This window comes from Camelus bactrianus, chromosome 7 (assembly GCF_048773025.1).
Source record: "Camelus bactrianus isolate YW-2024 breed Bactrian camel chromosome 7, ASM4877302v1, whole genome shotgun sequence".
In the NCBI taxonomy this organism is placed as follows: Eukaryota; Metazoa; Chordata; class Mammalia; order Artiodactyla; family Camelidae; genus Camelus; species Camelus bactrianus.
In genome coordinates this window covers 80,846,566-80,866,872 of record NC_133545.1, presented here as the reverse complement: position 1 = coordinate 80,866,872, position 20,307 = coordinate 80,846,566, and the positions used below count along the sequence as shown (strand labels likewise).

At 41.9% G+C, this 20,307-nt stretch overlaps 1 protein-coding gene across 25 annotated transcripts in view; it reads right to left on the bottom strand.

Annotated features, from left to right (window-relative positions):
* Positions 1–20,307, bottom strand: part of SUGCT (succinyl-CoA:glutarate-CoA transferase) — a 622,687-nt gene that overhangs the window by 227,332 nt on the left and 375,048 nt on the right. The window contains exon 13 of one of the 25 annotated variants that reach the window (XM_045510767.2): positions 15,838–18,031. The exons of the other annotated variants lie outside the window; for them this stretch is intronic. Within the exon in view, the coding sequence (XP_045366723.2) occupies positions 17,849–18,031 (183 nt within the window). The 3' untranslated portion in view covers positions 15,838–17,848. Of the gene's footprint in view, positions 1–15,837; positions 18,032–20,307 lie in introns of those variants that run through there. 25 annotated transcript variants of the gene reach the window in all.

Genomic DNA, 20,307 nt, shown 5'->3' with positions numbered 1-20,307 from the left:
TCACAGGATAGCAAATGAGATCTGGAAAAGGGAGGGGAAATTTGACAAAGACAAATTCAATTTTAATTCACGAGGGGTTTGACCTTGCACTCAGGACTCAACTCTGACATCTGGGCTATTTTTATCATAAATTTTTCAATGCGATTGCTATTTTATCAACTGGTTATCTTCTGTTGTCTGTGCCAAAGTGTTCTCTGCCTTCAGTTGCCAAAATAGGGGCCAAACCATCAAAACAGAAGCAAAGTGGGAAAAGTTGCCTGGAGTACTACTCATTGTTAATAAAGGACCTTGACTTCACTGAAGGGATTGGCATACTAAAGGGCCATTGGTGCTGTGGGATGCAAAGTTCTCCAGCTTTCCGAGTGGTTCTTATGAAACTGTAACTTTCTTTTAAATTACCATAGTGGGGGAGGTTATAGCTCAGTGGTAGAGCGTTTGCTTAGCAAGCACAAGGTCCTGGGTTCAATCCCCAGTACTGCCATTTCAAAAAGAAAGAAAGAAAGAAAGAAGGAAAGAAAGAAAGAAAGAAGGAAAAGGTGGTTAACTCAGAAAGAAGGAAAGGGTGGTTAACTCGCATGAGAAAAATCTTAATCAAAAGACAACTCCAGACACAGTTATCACAGGGTGTCACAGTGTCTAGAACGGCCAGAACTTTGAGATGCTCTCAAAGTTATCCTCTATTCCTTTTTTTTCTGAGAGTTTTAGCATTAATGAGTTTTAAATTGCTGTCAAGTTTTTTTTTTTTTTCTTCATTGATCTGACCATGGGATTGTTCTTCTTTAGCCTGTTAATACAGTGGATCTACAGTGATCCATGCACTGGAGGACTCAACACAGGAAACATGTCAACTCTCCCCAAACTGATGTATCGGTTTCACAAAATTCCTTTCAATATCTCAATAAGATATAGCTTGTAGTTTCAAATACTGTACCTTGCATCTCTGGAATAAACCCTGCTCTGTCACTGTGTATAATTTTTCCTACATATTGCTGATGTCTATTTACTATTTTGTTAAGGGTTTTTGCTTCTATATTCATGAGGGAAATTGGTCCGTAGGCTTCTGTACTGTCTTGTCTGGTTTTGGTATCATGGTAATACATTATAAAATGAACTGCGATGTCCTCTAGCATCTTTTAATTTCTGAGAGACTGTGTAGAATTAATGTTAATTCTTTTTTAAACATTTCTTGGGGAAGTTTTAAAATTATGACTTCAGCTTCATTAATAGTTACAGGGCTATTCAAATTATCTATTTGATTATCTAATTTAATTATTTCATATTGGGTGAGTTGTGGTAGTTTGTGTTTTTTTTTTTGAAAAAGTGGTCCATTCCATCTAACTGTCAAATTTACATACATACAGTTGCTCATAGTATTCCTTTATGACACTTTTGATGTCTGTAGGGTCTGTAGTAATATCCATTCTCGATATTGCTCATTTCTGCCTTCCTTTTATCTTTATCTGTTATTGTGGAGGTTTGCTAATTCTATCAATCTTTTCAAAGAACAAACTCTTTGTTTCATTGATTTTTCTCTATTGGCTTTTCTAGTTCTAATTTAATTGATTTCTGCTTTTTTCTTTATTAATTTCTTCCTTTTGCATCTGTTTTATTTTGCTTTTTTCCTAGGTGTTTGAGGTGAGAGCTTAGCTTACTGATGTGGGACTTTTCCTTTTATCTGATGTTTGCATTTAGTGCTAAGAATTTCCCTCTCACTGCTGCTTTAGCTGTGTCCTGCAAATTTTAATACATTGTATTTTCATTTTTATCCTGCTCAGTTTTTTGTTTGTTTGTTTGTTTGTTTTACTTCTTTTGACATTTCCTCTTGTATCCATGGATTACTTACTTATTTACAAGTGTGGTGTTTAGTCTCCCAGTGCTTGGATAATTTTCTGTTATCCCCCTGCTATTGATACATAGTTGAATTTCATTGTGGTCAGAGAACACACTCTATGATTTCAATTCTTTTAAATTTGTTGAGGTGTTTCTTCTGATCCAGGGAATGTTCTGTGTTGCTGTTATGTTCTGTGGACACTTGGAAAGAATATGTATTCTGCTATTGTGGGGTGTCAGTAAATACTATTAGTTGATGGTGTTGTTGTGTTCTTCTATTTCCTTGCTTGTTTTCTGTCCAGCTGTTCTACTGGGTACTGAGAAAGGAGTGTTGAAATCTACTATAATTATGGATTTGAGTATTTCTCTTTTTCAGTTCCATCAGTTTTAAATCACATATTTTGCACTCTGTTGTTGGCTGCTTACATATTTAGAATTTGCTATCTCTTCTTGATATATATGCCCACTTATCATTATATAATACCAACCTCTGCCCTGATAATTAACTTTGCTCTGAAGTTGATATTATTGGATATTAATATAGTCACTTTTTCTTTTGTTTGGTTAATGTTTTCAAAATATCTTTGTCAATTCTTTTACTTTCAACCTACCAATTTTTATACATTTGAAGTGAGTTTCTTGTAGACAATTATATTTTTTTAATCTGCTCTGCTTATCTTTATTTTAATTGGTATATTTTGATCACTTACCTATAATGTAGTTTTTTTTATATTTTAGGACCTGAGTCTACCATTTTGTGTTTTCTGTTTTTCTCTTTTTTCTTCTGCCTTCCTGTGTGTTACTTGCATACTTTTTTAAAAAGTTCTGTTTTGGTTTAGATATAGTGTTTTTAATTGTATCTCTTCATATAGCTATTTTTAAGTGGTTGTCCTAAGTATTACACTATTTTAACTGCCCACAGGTATTGCCATTTTACCAGTTTAAATAAAGTGTAAAAAGCTTACCTCTCTTAACGTCTTTATGCTCCTTTATTTATAATTGTCTTAAATAGTTCCTCTATGTGCATTTAGAACTACACTAGCGTCTGAATTTTTGCTTTAACATTCAAACATAATTTCAAAAATTCAAGAGAAGTCTATTGTATTTACCTATATTTTTACTTACTGTGTTCTTTCTTCCCTCCTACATTCCAAGATTCCCCTTCTCTCTTTCCCCTTTCACTTTTATTTAGGGAGAGTCCTTTAGCCATTATTTTAGAGTAGGTCTGCTAGTGACAAATTCTCTTAAGTTTTCTTCATCTGAAAATTATCTTCATTTTCCCTTCATTCCTGAAGGATATATAGGGCTCTGGGTTGATGATTCTTTTTTTTTTTTTCAGTACTTAAAACTTATTGTGCCAATTCTTTCTTGACTTCTATGATTTCTGACAAGAAATCTTCTGACATTTGAATTGTTGTTTTCTCTATAGGTAAAGTGTAAGTTTTCTATGGTTTCTTTAAAGATTTTTTTTCTATGTCTTTAGTTTTCAGAAGTTTTCAGAATGATGATTATGTTTTGGCGTGGATTTCTTTGGGTTTTTCTTCAGGATTTGCTCAATTTCTTAAATGTCTACATTTACGTCTTTTGCCAAATTTGGGAAGTTTTTAGTCATTGTTTCTTCCAGTACTTTTTCAGCCCCACCCTTTTTATTCTGTCCTTCCAGGATACCAGTGACAGGAGTGTCAAATCCCACAGGTCCCTGAGACTCTGTTCACTTCCCCCACCTCCGTCTTTTCTCTCTCTGCTGTTCATATGAGGTGATTTCTGTTGTTCACCCTCAAAGTTTATTGATTCTTTTCTCTGCCCCCTCCACTCTGCTGTTGAATCCATCCATCAAGTTGTGTTTATTTTTAAAACCGTTTATTAGTTTTAGTTCTGAAATGTCTATTGGGTTCTTTTTTTATATCTTCTGCATCTTTGCTGAGACTTCCTATTTCTTTGCTTAGATTTTCTATTTTTTTTCATTCGTTTCAAGCACTTCGTAATAGCTAGTTTGAGTATTTTAATTGTGTTTACTTTAAAATATTTGTCAGATCATTCCAGCATCTTTGTCATCTCAGTTTTGGCAACTACTGGTTGTCTTCTTTCATCAAATTTGAGATATCTCTAGTTCTTGGTATGATGAGTGATAGAAACCTACACAATCTGAATATTATGTTATGAAATTCTGGATCTTATTTAAACCTTCTGTGTTGGCTTCATTTAACTCTCTTTCAGCAGAGCTCCTCCCTCCCTCCCTCCCTTTCTTCCTTCATTCTTTCCTATTTACTGTATTTATGTATTTATTGGCACATAGAACGTTAAAATGGATTGAATTAAGACAGAGAGATTTCACATAACCCTCTCTTACTCTGTAAAAGCAGTTTGGAAGGGAATAACCCACCTTTAGCTCCAGAAGTAAGCCTCCTTTGGTCTAAGTCATTTACAGTTGCCCCTCTGCCCTCACCATCACTAATGATTTGGGAATGGGCGCATAAGCCAGGCTTAAACCATTTAACACCTAGTGACTTTCAGGCTTCAGCCATAGTTCATGGACAATGTCATAAGTTGGCCCAGTCAGACTAAAGCAAAGTTCCCTCCCCCTCCTCTGAAGGTGACTAAGGAAGAACACAGCCACAGCTGCTGCCAGTGGCAGCTCTGTGACCTTGAAGAAAGGCATCTGAGGACAAAAAAACATATGAAGAACAGAGACTCAAAGTCCAAGCTCTGATTCACCACACCCAGGGCCCAAACCATGTAGGATTTTCAGTTACATAAGTCAATAAATCAGTCATTCTCATCCCTAGTTATCCATTAGATTCTTCTGGGAAGCTTACTGATACCTGGGACCCGTCCCATTGAAGTGTTCCGAGCTAAGACCCCGGCATTTGTATTTTTTAAAAGCTCCCGAGGTGATTCTAACGCTCCTCCAAGGCTGAGAACCACTACGATCCATCCTCTTTACTGTTGGTGACTGTTGAGTTGGGCTTTCCCTTACTCGCTCTTGAAAGAATTCTAACTCCATGTTCCTAAAGTTTAACAGGCATAAAAAAAAATCACTTGACGATTCTGTTAAAATGAGGACTCTGATTCACGGCTCTACAGCGGGCATTAGTTTGCTAGGGCCACTGTAACAAAGTACCACAAGCAGAGCGCCTCAAACAAAAGACATTTATTCAGATCTTGGCGTCTAGAAGTTGAAAATCTAGGCGTCGGCAGGGCTGGCTCTATCTGAGAGCTCTGAAGGAAAGACCTGTTTCGGACCTCTTGACTTAGCTTGTAGATTCCATCTCCCCCCTACACACGTCTCTCGGTGTTATAAATTTCCCCCTTTATGAGGACACCAGTCTTATTAAATTAGGACCTACCTTAATTACCTCATTTTAACTTGATTAACCCCGTAGAAACCCTACTCCAAATAAGGTCACAGTCTGAGTCCTCGGGGGTTAGGATTTCATATACGAATTTTGGTGGGAGATAATTTTCTAACAAACTTCCAAATGATGCCCATGCCAACAGCCCATAGATCACACTTTGAACAGCAAGGTTCTACCTGATATGTTTCCTATGCTTAAGGCTGAGTGGACTTGAAGTCCTCTTATTCCAAGCCTTGTATGTACCTGAGGCATAACCAGCAGGTGGGCAGAATGCTAGAAATGGATTACTGGTCATGGCTATGGTATGGATTAATTAAAGAACACATGTACCAGAGACAACCCCACTCACAGAAGACCTTCTCTAAGAAAGACCTTTAAGTAACCAAATACATATAAATTCATTACACCAAAAAGGTCAAAAATAATTTTCTCTTGATGGCTTTAAAAATAATCATTTTACATAACTTTCTTTTCTCACAAATTTTTCAAATTTCTTGATTTATATGTATCATATTAATAGGTGGAAAGAAATGTTATTTTTAAAAGATTTATCCTTAATTAAAAATTAAACTCACAAAAGCAATAACACAGGCCAATTCTACATCTTTACAAAAGAGGGCAGTGATTCTTTGCTGCAGTATTGGAGACACACTCGGGCATTTTGCCATTTTGGGGAAATTATATGGAAATGTTATTAACATCATTTAAAGTATCACAATCTTCCTATTTTCTATATATGGAAATCAAGACTACTGCCCATTTGAGATTTTTGGTCATAAATTTGAAGTGAGTCCAGTCAGTAAAGTTACATGTTTTTTCACTAACAATGTTTAGCTTCACAGAAACAGGTGTGACATAAGTAGACAGTTGGATTTAACCAGACTTGGGTTTTTGCCAGTCAAGTACAACGAAAGGAGAGAGGAATAAGGAACATGAGATTGCGAGCAATGACAGACTGCTGGGCAGTGGGATCCAGGCAAGTGGGCAGATAAGGTGGGGGCACAAGGAGAATGGTGACCAGCTGAAAAGAGATACAGTAAAGACCAGGGAGAGAGTTCTTAGAAAGGCAGAACTGAGTGAGTGAGCTAGACATTCTAGAGGTGATGGTCATTCTAGGCTGTTTCTATGAATGCACATTTTCTGAAGTGGCACGTCCTGTCTATCTGAAGTGGGTATCACTGCCTGGGTGAGTCGCCAATGTGTGGTGGTAGGGATCATGGAAGCCAAAGAGATCAAAGAACAAAGAACCCTGGGTACTGTTGGAATTATCTGCTTAGACGTGGAAATTGCTCAAAATGAAAGGAAAAGTGGTCAAGGGTGAGACAATGACCCAAACACCGGCATCTTCCACAGATAAGAGAGGCCGGGAGGCCAGCAGACGACGACAGGAAGGGCCATGGGTAATAAAGTCCGATGACATGCATGGCAAAGACAGAAGAAGGAAAGACCACTGAGAAGCAGACACTAGAGAAAAGTGATACTACCTGGCCTTCTGGCCCTGCTGGAAGGCAGGGTGCTAGCAGGCAGGCAGGTTGGGTTACGGGGAGAGCAAGAAAGGGAAGGGAACTTTCCAAGAAAAGGTTGAGGCTGTAGGAGTAGCTGACGGTGAGAGATCCTGATGGGGAGGTTTGGAGAGTGAGCAGGGAGAGCACGGCAGGTGGGGCAGGACTGCGATGCTTACAAGCAGCAGCAGAAGTGCAAGGTGACGAGTTCTGAAGGGGACCGAGGATGTGAGGGCGGATGGGACCGGCCTTGGGTTGGCACATTCAGTGACGGGCAAGCCAGGGGCACCTCGTGGCTGCTAGACAGTAAAGGAATGTGGTCCAATACCTGCAGAGCACTCGGCTGCGCTCTCCTCACGTGTGTCACGCTTCACACGTGTGCCACGCTGGATCTGTGAATGCCATCCTATGACAGCAGCGACTAGCTGTCTTCCAAGGTTCACACTCTCTTTCCTTACAGTGGAATGAGACGCAGCTTCCCAACCTGGGACGACATTTCCCAGCCACCACCCTCTGGCCAGTGAAGTGGGAACAGGAGTGAGGCATGTCACTTCCGGCTGGCCCACAAATACTTCCTTCCTGTGCTTTGGTCTTATCCCTTCCTCGGGCTGGATGCACAGGGCAGGGTGACACTGCAGGCCTCGGGTTACATGTGGGGGAGCCTTCCTCAGCCTGAATGACTCAACACAGTGACTCTTCTGATTAGGGGGCTTTATGTGAGGACAACATAGACTTGTGTTGAATAAGCCATTAATATGTCAGGGTTTATTTGTTACAGCAGCGAATGCTACTTTAACCAATGTGTACCTGTCAAGTGTCTCATAACTGAATCCAGAGACCTCTTCAAAAACTTACTAAGTGTCCCTACTACCCCCCTACCATTACTCCACACACCGTCCCTCCCTAGCTTATGCAAGGAGGGGACTAAGAAGAGCAGAGAGGTGGCTGTTGGCTTCATGAGCAGCACAGTGCACCTAGGAAGAAGGAGGGCACGTTGGTACCCCTCACCCAAAGTCAACTGAGGAAAGAGGTAAATATGTGCGGTGATGGACGTGTGAATTAATTCAGTGGTGGGAATCCTTCCACAGTGTATACATACAGCACATCATCATGTTGTACACTTTAAATATATTATAGTCTTATTTGTCAATTTTACCTCTCTAGAGTTGAAAAAAAGACAGAGAGATAAGATATTTGCCTCTGCTGTTCCTCCTCCCCGACCCAAACAGATAAGGAGCTAAGTCTTGAAGAGGATGGGAAGAAGATAAATCAGAACCAGGTAACTCCCACCCCTCCACTCTGAGGGAGAAGTCTAGCCTTTGATAGGAGAAAGAGAAGGCTTTCAACTGAGGGTGGGATTAGGTTAATATTAAAATAACCGGAGATGTTTGGAGTCATCCCGATATGATGTTAAGAGATGGGAAAGTAGGAGAGGGGTCCAACACGACAGAGGTGATGGGTAAAAATCAAGACCATTTTCTGTTTCCATCTCAGTGAGTTGAGGTTCCTCAGTACAGAGGTGATACTTCATAAATTCTGAAGGTAAATACCAGACATGCCACATAGAAGGAATGCAGAAGTCATGTATGGGTTAACTGGAGACCTGATGCACATTGTAGAGGGACAATGTGTCTGACTGCCATGCAGGGCATAGAGGTTCTAACAATGGTGCTGTTGTGTAGCTGATCACTGGGTCTGGTGTCAGCAGACCGAGGACCTCCTCCCAGCTCTATCACTTAGGAGCTACAAGAGCTTCACCAGTCACCTGTCTCCTTTGACCTCGGGTCCTTCCTGTAGAAAATGGGGATTATAAAATCTACTTGGTGAGATTACGAATTAAAATGTGCCAGGCCCTAACTGAACACTTGATATAGAATACAGTCTCCTGAAAGACACTTAGGGCAGAATCTGATAACTGTAAGTTTATGAAAATGGTAGGCTAGGCTTCATTCTGACCTTATTGTCAAGGTCACATGCAGCACGGACAGAGTACTGACACAGCACTGCCGTGACCAAATTACTCCCGGGCTGACAGCAACAAAGGGAATGATCCCTAGAGGGGAGGGTATAGCTCAGTGGTGGTGTGTGCTCAGCATCCAAGAGGTCCTGGGTTCAATCCCCAGTCCCTCCACTAAAAAAAAATATATAAAATAAAAATGAATAAACCTAATTTCCCCACACCAAAAAAGGAATTGATTCCTTCCTGGCTCGCCAAAGGGAAAAAAGTATAAACACACATATACACATACACGAAGTCTGTAGCAGCTATATGTATACCTATAACTATTTTCATGGAAATTTGATTTATAGCTTTAAAGAAAAAAATAGCCTTAAAACCATGTAACCCCTAATGTATCCTTTCCCTAAAGCCATAAACACACCTCTAGTGATCCTGTCCAACAAAAATATACCACAGCAGGTGGAGTCACAAAAGAAAGTAAATGGTTTCAATCTCTTCATTCATTTTGGTCTATTCCCTCAACAAAAACTTCAAACTGCAGGTGCATGCAGCATACTTCTGCTATGACAAGAGCAGTGTGTCTTTGTAACCGGGGCTTCACCTAATGATGTGTGAACTAAATGTTAACTGCAGCAAAATGACTCCAAGCCAAGAAAGCCCCAGTCGAGGGTCTCGCCTGGAAGAGGGGCTAAGTCACAGGAACACACCAGAGTGGGGCTGGCTCCTTTGGTCCTTGGGAGATCATCATTCCTTCCTTCCCTGCAAGTTCTAATGTTTCGAGAGCAGCGTGTGAATTAAATGGGAATTTTCAGTTTGCAGACATCCCCCACGTTAGGGTCCAAATTTGATTTCAGTCTGGAAATGAGCATCTAAACAAGTTTGAGAGAGGAGGAGGTTTTAAGAAAGGTCAAACCAGTCAAAAGTAAAACACCAACCAATTATTGTAGGGAAGCGGTTTCACATCTGGAATTGGTTATATGTGGAACAGAAGGAAGAGTTTTCTTAGGACAGTTGGTTTAATTGTATTTTTAAAACAAGAGAGAGTAACCTAGGAATTCCGGCTAATCTCAAATGGAAACAGGCCCCCTCGAGCTGGTGAATATATTTGTTTCTTGTTTCAAATGGAATTATCAGTACTATATCCATGAGTAGTTGCTATCAGTTCTCGACCAATTGAGGCAAATTTTCAAATGTCCCTTTGAGGTGCACATTTGTTCTGGGGGTTTGGGTGTGTCAGGGTCAAATCTAGGTGTTCAGACGTCTTGTCTCTTTTAAAAAAGAAAAGATGCTGTGAAAAGAAGCATGGTTTTGGCATCTGACTGACCTGGATTTTAATTTACTCGCTGTGTGCCTTTGGGAATGTTACTTAATCTTTCTTTATCTTTTCCTTATCTGGGAAATGGGAATGATCACTGTCTAGAAGAGCTCCATGTTCTGGTTATTACGTTAAATTATATAGCATATGTAAAACGCCTAATGCTCATGAAACTGTGTGGCTGTTCTACAAATGTCAACTCTCTTGACTCTTCCTTTCTCTTTTCCTTCTGTCCTTTGTTAACTTATTTTTCTAAAAGTAATACATTTTTGGCAAATACAATGAGACAGGTTATACGTAGCCTGTAACCTAAAATGTCAGTAGTAGAGCACAAGAGAATACAAGAAATTAAACGTATACATGGATCTGAAAGTATTCTTCAGATGTCTCAGAAAAGTTGACCGCTGTAGTTAAAGGCATTTCATGAAATGTACCCCTGACATGCATTTTTGTGACTGTAGCAAATTGTACCTTTATGATTCACCACTGCCTACCCATCACTCCACCAAAAATAGTCCATATTGTGGCATATTATCATCATCTTGAGTCAACAAAATCAAGATGGGGTTGATCACAGGCCCTGGGGTTAGCGGGCATCCCGGAATTGCCTTGGTAATCCATCTCCTTCTAACATTCAGGGTTACCAGTGGGTAAGTATGCAAACTAATACTATGCAAACTCATACTTTGCCCCGGGTGTAGGACGGAATTCTGCTTTGCAGTTCTGTAGCTAAGCACCATGCTGAAAGCAACGTTTTACCCCCGAGGAGCAGGTTATGATCTTTCAGATAAAACTCAGCCAGAACGTTTATATCACGTTAACACCAGTGAATGGAAATGAGAGACGGAGAGGGGAGCATCCTATTGGCGCGGGCACCGTGGCACGGGTCGTTTTTATTGCCTTTCCCTTATGTTCTTCTGAGGTTAATGATACATTTCATGAAATTAATAGTAATATTGAATCCCTTCTGTTTTCCCACTTGAGTCCTGGTGCAGGAGCCAATCTGGGAGGATGGGCTAGGGGACTGAGAGTGGCCTGCAGCTATTGCTGGGGCCAAGGAGATCACGGTGACGTGTAAAGATGGTTTCAAAAACACCAGCTGCTACAGACCCCAAGTGGTGGCACAACGCATCAGAATTATCAGAAGAAAAGCGAGTTGTTTGTCCACATGTTTAAACCCCTAAGGACAGTTCTCAGGCACTGGGACTGGGTCTTTGTGTGCACGAAGCACAGAACGCAGGACAAGGTAGAGTCGAGAGATACTTAAATGACAGGCAAGAGAGGGGAGCTGCTTGGTGTGGCTGAGCATTTGCTCTGGTGACAGTCTGTTCTGTTTATCAACAACCCAGCTCTGTGAATAATGAGGAGCCCAGCCCAGGCCTCTGTCATCCCTCCATGATCTTTCTGGTACCAAAGGGGCTCAGGAGGAGGTGTTGAGTTTTTGTGTGCTGAAACTTGTCAAGGGCACATCAAAATGTAATAGCGAAATCAACTACCAGACAGATTGGATGGCAGATTTTGGCAGCTCACAAGGAACTTTCTCGTTATAGGGTGTGCGAGCTTGTGGGTTGCACTGCAATTAGAAATGGATTTTTTTTTTCTCTTTTGCCTGAGCTCTTCTTATACTTTTCGTTCTCCCAAGTGACAACAGCAAAAGACTGCTTCTCACTCCCTAATGTATTCTATCCATCTCCCTGTTGCTGAAGTAACTGATGTCTTAACATCAAATTAAAAAAAAAAATCAAATTGGTGCCCTTCGGTGTTTATGAGATGGATACTTCAAGGAAAAGTCAGTGAGATACGACTTGAAACTAACTCTCCTGAATTTTTTCTGTGGGGGCAACATATCCTTTTGACACTTTTTGTGATTGTTGTTGTTGTGGTTTTAACCATATGTCTCTAGTAGGAAAGCAAGATCTTTGTTTCTTAACAGCTGACGTGTACTTGCTACAGTGTCACACAGGAGCCCGTGATACTGTTAGCGACAACGAAATCATTTCCACGGAAACTAATTAGAGCATTCAGGAAGGGAGAAACAACACTGCTTTTCTGCCACTTAATGGTCGGATTTCATGCAACACAACTGAGCGAACCAGGTCCACCTGTTTTCCAGAGGTTAAAAGTGAGACACCCAAAGGGAGAAATTGTTTCCCCAGAGATGTGCAGCCTCTCTGGGCTGACATTAGGAATCCAGGCAGCTGACCAGGGGACTCCCAGATTATTCTGTTTAAACCATAAACAATCCTGGAAGGGAGTGGAGTAGGAGCTGAAGGAGAGGGGAACGGAGATCAGTGATTGATTCAGCCTTTTAAATAAGCTCAAGGAATGTCTCGAGACATTCTTAAAAGAAAAGATGTACCAGGCAGAGGGAATACCACTAGTCAAAGCACAGAGGGTTGGAGAACGGTGTGAGGAATGAGGCTGGAGACCCAGGCAGACATGAGGTTTTCAAGAAGATCAAATATTCCATGATAATTTGATTAACTGAATAGGAAGAACATTCAGGGGCTTGAAGAAGGGGATGATATGACCTATGCCTTTTATAAAGATCTCTAGGCAGCCCTTTAGCAAACAGACTGAAGAGGCTCACACAATCATATCGGTACAGATTTTTCTTTCAAAACAATGTTTGGTAACAGCCACTAGTGCCATTCCACTGCCTTCTCTCCGTGAAAACACATCAAAAGTAACACCACACCTAAAACCAATAGCAAGAGACGATGTCCAAATCTAAGAAAATGGGCCATGATTAGGAGATAGTCGAGCTAGAGTGAGATACGCCAACCTTCCTCACACCTCTCCAATATTCTATTTCAGCCAGAGACGGAAATCCAGAAAGCCATGGTGGTAAACAAGGGGAGAAGGTCTAGGTAGGCTAGTACATCTTACAACATGGGTACAGACACGATGCTGGGATCGCCGATGTGATAGTGTTGCATGTATTTAACCAATTCATCCAACCAGACAAATAAGGCAAGAAAAAAGCAAGTTGTTCCTTCAGTAGAACAGAGAGGCACACTATAATTTTAAGTCTATTATGAATTGGGAGAAAAATACATAAATGTGCCCTCCATGTGCACAACTAAGAAATGCTCCAGGCTCCTCACCTATAAAGCAGAGACATGCTATCATACACCAAATAAACACTAGCACTGCAGCATGGTACTTGCTCAGGAAATGTGAGGTGTTATCACCATATTTTTTAAAGATGAAATATCAAGCTTTATTTCCAAAATTAAAATATGTGAAATCTTTGGAATGACGTGTGAAATTCTTCTTTAGCCAGGGTTTAAGGCATGGTGACTTCTAAGTGTGGAATTTCACATCTATATCTATTTCTAAAAAATGTGTGTGTGTGTGTGTGTGTGTGTGAAAGGAAGGTTCTCCACCTACATCTCCCCACAAAAATATTCAATCATGAACCTAATTTATTAACTCAGTCATCCAACAAATATCTGACTGCCTCCTAAGAGCAAAGAAACAGATACAATTCTCAACACATCAAAGAGCCAGAATTATACTAAGAGTTTTATTTTAAGAGCTACAAAATGGAAAAGAGGGGAAAAAGTAAATTTTCTCAACTCCTAAGCTCAAGCAGAGGCAATTCAAATACCGTTGTTTCAGTCTTAACTTTGACAATTTGAAAAATATAAGTCAAGAATGGCTTTGAAAAAACGTAAAGGTAATAGAATATACATGTTTCAAAACACTGGAGAAGAGATCAGCAAATTAAAACACCAAAAAAAAAAAAAAAAAAGGTAACACAAGGAAGTATATAAAAACATCAAATAAGGCAAAGACATTAGACTAAATATATTAATGATAGTAATAAGTGGAAATTAGATTCAGCCCTCCAATTTTTTTTTTAATGGAAGTACTGGGGATTGAACCCAGGACCTTACACATGCTAAACATGCGCTCTACCACTGTGCTCTAACCAACTCTGCCAGCCCTCTCCAACGTTTTTAAGGAAAAATTTAAATTTGATCAAAAATCAAAATATGACTACTGTATTTGTTTCCTGGGGCTGCTGGGAAAAAACCGCCACAAATTGGGTGGCTGAAAACAACAGAAATGTATTATTCCCTCACAGTTCTGGAGGCCGGCAAGGTGTCGACCCTGTCGGGGGAGAACCCGTCCTTGCCTCTTTCTAGCTTCCTGCAACCCTTGACCGCCCCTCACCTGCAGTCCTGTCACTCTAATTCCCGCTTCCATCTCCACGTGGCCGTCTTCCTTCTGCGTGTGTGACTCTGTTCCTAAATCTCCCTCTCCTTATAAGGACACCAAGCTGTAGATTTAGGACCAACGCTAATCCAGTATGCCTTCATCTTAACTCCAATATGTCTCTAAAGATCTTATTTCCAGGAGTTAGAATTTCAACATATCTTTGAAGGGGACATAAATCAACCCCGAGCAGCTATGTACTATTTATGAAAAGCACACTTAAAAATAATCAGAAACAACTTAAATATATGATGATAAGGAAACAATTGAATTAGCATACATTTATATAATCAAATATTAATAACCTTATAAAAGGCAGATTGTGGAAGAATGATTAAAACGTGAGAAAATGTTATGATATAAAGTAAAATATTAATATACAACTGTAAATGGGTAAAAAGACATAATAGCTTCAAATAATCTATGCACATACATACAGAGAAAAAAACCTTAGAGGAAATACACTAAAATATTAATAGTGGTTAATACTGGTTGGTAGGATTAGAGATAATTTTTTTCATATTCATAATCTGCCATATTTTCAATGTTTTCTTACAGTTAGAATTTTTTTAGACTTCCATAATCTATTTTTCTTTTTAACAGTAAAAGTAAAGTGTATTTTTCATAACCATCTTCAGATGGTTGTGGATATGCTTATGTGTTTTTTGAAGGAATTTAATGAACTTCCAGGATTGTATGGGATGGGGGGGATGTTAAATTTATATGTAATGTTAAGATCACACACCAAATAACCTGGGTTTACAGTGAGAATATGGTACTTTCTGGCAGCAAGAACTTGGGCAAATAACCTAACCTCTCTGTGTTTCAGAGTCCTGATCCATAGGCTGGAAGTATAATAGAGCCTGATTCAGAGCATTATTTTAGCCACGTTTTTGCTAATATATTCAACAAAAATGACAGATCAATGGCTTTCTGTCTGCAATCTGGCCAGCACTGTCGTAAGGTGTGTCTGATAGTATTAGCAGGAATGGAGGTGGTAGTAGCAATCGTGTACCTTCTAAATATTCCACATGCATATTCCACGTGAGTGCATTCCCCTAAACTGCAGTCTGATGACTTTAACAATATACAAGGTACAGGGGTCCTACAGTGACCCAAATGGGGACTGGATACTTCTTCCTGCCCCTCCCCATCGAATACACGGGTAAGTCGGGTATATTTCCCACGATTATCTGATACCCTTCAAGAACCTTGCTCTTGTAATGACGAATGTTTCAGACTTTCAGTGACTTGTCCGGAGCCCAGTGAAAAAGGCCACCGAAGATGCTAAAGGCCCTGATATCACTAGTTTTCACCTGTTCCTTGCTTTGTCTTGTCAAGTGGCAGATGCTCAAGGCATGTGACTTCCCAGTGCACCCAGCTCCACCCAGCCCTCTGAACCAGGAGCAGAGTGTTCAAAGCCCCCTCCCCAAGGGCAGGGCGGTCTGGGGTTTGCCCACTGCATTAACTCTGCTGGCAGATAGACCCAACTTCTGCATCAGCATCTCCATCCTGCTCACCCTGACCCACGCTGGCTTAAATAATTCAGTCATGTAACAGATATTCATTGAATACAAGGACCTGGACTAGATGCTGAACAAAAAACTAAGTTCCACCCTCCTGGAACTTAGTGAATTAAAGCACTAAACAAATACAGAACTATGCATTGTGATAAGCAGCAAGAAGGAAATAAGAGGGTGCAAAGAAGGAGAAAATCAGAAAGAGCTGACCCAGTTCCACTGGGGAAGAGGCAAGGCCTCTGGGAGGAGGTGACAATGAATTAAAGACCTCAGTGATGAGAGGAACGGGGCGGGGAGGGGAGTGAGGGGAGAATGACCCAGGTGATGGAATACTGGATGAAGGTTCTGAATGGGAAAGCAACAGACAAGTTCAAATAACAGAAAGGAAACCAGTGTAGTGGTGCAGGGAGGGAGGAAGGATATGGGTGAGGGCAACAGGGGCCAGATCTTGCAGCATTTGGTTTTGTAGGAAACAGGAAGAAATACATTTGGATTCTGTTTCAACTGCATTGAGAAGGCACTGATAGGTTTTAAGCAAAGGAGCACCAGTTAAACAGTTATTCCAATTACATTTTTGAAAGATTGACTGCTTTCTGGAAAATGGATCAAAATAGAAAGGAGTAGAAATGGGAAACGAGTCTAGATTCTAGGAAGACTTCCAGTTTAAACATAACAGGACCTTGAACTAGTTGGTGGCAGAGAATTGGGTGTATTTGAACTTTAGGGTAGAAACGAAATGACAGTGCTTGCTACTACTTTGCACACGGAGAAGAGGAAGGTCACTGCCAGGATTCTTGCTTAAGCAAATGGCTAGACGCTAGGGCCACTGTATGAGAGGAGGGTAGATGTGGAGAAATCTTACTGGGGGGCTGGTGTTGGTGGAATTGAAAATTGAGATGAGAGCTGAGTTTTCCAAAGCTGGTATCTGAAGTACCTGGAGACCTAGCAGCCACGTGGAAAGGGAAGGAGGCCGCTGGAGACACACACCTGGACCTGAGATGTGGGGTCTGAGCTCAAGATGAAAATATGGAAGTCGGTCAGTTTCAGAACTGCCCAGACCTTGGGACACAGCTCCCACGTCAACCAGAGCCTTGGCCTCAACTCCAGCTCGATGGGCTGAGGGACTGACCTCGTCCCCTCCTCCTTACCAAGGTGGAGGCCCTGCAGTTGACTGAGATCTGTCTTCCCTCAGACCTCCCTGAGGTGCAGACTGAACTGCCCAAGAGACCCCCAGCCAGGCTTCCAGACCCAAGATCTGCTTCCTCCGATCTGGATCCAGCCTGGACTTGGACCACATGCCTGTGATCTATCAGGCGCTTGCCTTTTATTTATTTTTAATTAATTTTTTATTGAAGTATAGTCAGTTGCAATGTGTCAATTACTGGTGTACAGCACAATGTCCCAGTCATGCATATACATACATATATTCGTTTTTATTATTTTTCATTAAAGGTTATCACAAGATATCGAATGGCAGTGTCTCTCGGCAAGAGATGAATCACAGTGTTTGAGGGAGGTGAGGGTGGGAAAAATCCTGGGATGGGCAGTCTCCTTTGTGTTCCACCGAACAGATGTACGCTCATGTGGTGTGAATTGAGGGGTACACGAGAAAGATCATCCCAATTGTATTTCTTTCTTGTCCACGTAGTCCCTGGCTCTTTGTGCACAGGGGCCCCTCCTACACCACACAGCAACCCAGGGAGAGAAGAGAGCCATGGCCAACAGCACCAGGCCCTGGAGTTCCTTGAGGACCACCTTCTCCCTTGTCCTCTAAATCAATGACCCCCTGTTCCTGCCGTCCAACTCCGAGGGTGGGAACGGGCACTTGAGGCAGCGCATCCCACAGGAGGGAAGGCACAGAGTTGAGACGCAGCCTGTGGGGGAGCCACCAGGGGCTCAGTGTCCCTCTACGCTAAGGGATGTGCTGACTTGGTGACTTCAATGGAAAGAGCAGGACCCAATGTATGGTGGTTCGGGACAGCAGCACCTGCTCTCGGAACAAGGCTGGCCCACATCAGCTCCAGTGCGTTAAGCCCACCGCCTCGGTCAGCTGGAATAAATTTCACCCACCAATGGGACTGGAACACCGGTAGGGGGCAGGAAGAGAAGGGCAGGGGGAACATCTTGAAACGTATCATGCCCTACCACTGGAGACAAGCTGAGACAGAAACACAGCAGCAGTGCAGCTGAGGAAAGGCAAAGGATCTGCCCTCACCCTGGACCCAGGTGCAGAGATGAAGACGGACCCACAGAGGGGCTCTGGTGGACACCTCGAACCAGTCTGAGAAGGGCTCGCTGCTCTGAGGGCAAGTGCCACGCGGAGTCTGCAAAAGAGAGATGTAGAGAGACAAAGGGATGGCAGGGGCTTCATCCTGGAGCTGCAAGCTTCATGCCGGGCTGCACAGCTCTCTGACAGCTTGCAACTGGCAGACACATCTGCTTGTGCTGGAGCAGCGAAAGGGGATCCTGAGATGAAAGGGCTGGGCATGTCTGAGCACAGAGCACTGGCTGAGCCGACTGCTCCTGTCAACCAGAGCTGAACTCCCAGCTTTCTTGTGAAGACCAGATCTGCTGACGGTAGTTCTCAAGGTTGTGAATTCAAGTGAACGGCGGAGATGATATAAGCAAACATGAGATACCAGGACAGAAGAGTGTAATCAGTAATAAGAGTGAGTAATCGTTAACCCAAGGTGCAACTCATTGTGCGCCAGCTGTAGGCACAGCCCAGAACAAGAGAGGCAGTAAGGAGAGAAGATGCATATCACAGGACAGGGACTTAACCTAGACAGGGAAGCCACTGTTACACAGGTCAAGAGATGGGGGAGGAGGGTGTTCTCTACACAGGGGAAATCAAGAATTAATGGTGAAAGAATAAGGACTTAAGTTTATTCCAGTTTTTCCAAGAAAATTTCCTCCATTTTTCCTCACCCCAAAAGTTTCAAAATTTACTGAGGAATGGATGCAGGAGTCACACCAGGATCAATCCATCAGCTTTGTAACTAGTAAAGCTGGATCAGAAGATGTAGCTAGTACCTGAGGTCACAATCAAGGCATGCTGCTTCCCCACACCCACCCCAAACTGCAGGCTTTCCCCAAAGCAGAGGCGGCCTGCCCTGTTCAATTGCCACAAGGGGCAAAGAACAAGCCCTGCCTGCAGGCAGAGTGGGGCTGATGGGAAGAAAGCGTGGCGGGCAGGGGAGGGGAGGCTGAGCCACACAAAGTCAGTTACCTTCCCTCAATTATGCAATCAAATAAGTCCCCTTTTCTGTTGGGAAGGGGCTGAAAGGAAGGCTGAAAGTCTTCTCCCTTCCCAGAATTTCCAGAAGGACAGATGTTTTTATTCTATGGGGCTCAGAAGGGATGCCTGGAAAAGGAAGAAAATTATCTTCCTTGCATTGTACTGGCGTATACTGTCAGATCATACATTTTGATATTTAGAAGAAAAATTCTAATTCCTCAGTGAGCTAGAAGAAAGCCTAAAGATCATCTGGTCCGGTGTCTTCAAAGTTTTCCTTTCAATTGCTGAACAATTTCTTCAAGTATAAAACACAAAAGACAGAACTGTTCCGGCTGAAAGGAGCCAAAGGGAAGAGGTGTGGAAAGCCCAGGCTGGGCCCATGAAGACACCCCTCCTGTGCCCTCCCCAGCAGCCACCCACAGGTGACTCAGAGGAACCCTAGGACTTCACACTATAGCTTCTAAACCTCTGAAGTGGTTTACTGGGCTGGGAAAATGCTAACCAGAGAAGTCATGTGACTGTCCCAAATTGCGCAGCTGAGTCAGTGGAGGAGATGGGGCTACGAGAACGCATCACGGCGTCCTTCACCTTGACAAGGACTTGAAAACAACACAAAGAGTTTCAGCTCACTGGGAAGGGATCCTTATTAGCACTGGCCTCAGTTCTCTTTCTACCACCATCCATCCCACCTAGTGACGTCCACAGGGCTGAGTGGAGGCTGCACTTAGAGCTCACGTGGAACACTGTCATTGCTGCTGGTAGAGATCTTTACAAAAGGGTAAATAATTATTATCAGGATGGATCAACTGGAGAAAAAAAGATAAAAGGAGCTTCCAAGGTGACTTCCAGCACCAGAGTTCAAATGTGTCTTTCTGCCTCTCCTTCCAGAAGAGACAGGTCAACAAAGGTAACAGGTGTCTGTCACAGTAGGCAACTGCTGGATGGAACTGACCGTCCTCACTGAAGCCCTGGCCTTCCATGAGGAAGGGGTGCTGAAGGGGTTGTTTCTAAACCAGAAGGATAAAACCCATTTGGCTACTGAAGACAGAATTAGGTTCAATCATATGAAATCAAGTGAAATGAAAACATTGAACCATATGGGTTTTTTGAGGGTATTTTTGTGTGTTTTTTTTTTTTTTTGTCTCCAAATTCCCTGGGGTTTTTTTTTTTCCATTTTTTCAGTTTTAATAGGTAGAATTTTTATAATTTGACTGCTTATATACAATATATTGCATGTAAGTATATTGAATCATGTATTTTTATAAATCATAAATGGCTAAATATTGGCTGTTTTGTATGTTTCTGCCTATATTTCACTGATCTGATCCCCAAACAACATGAACCTTCCAGTGTTCTAGGTAA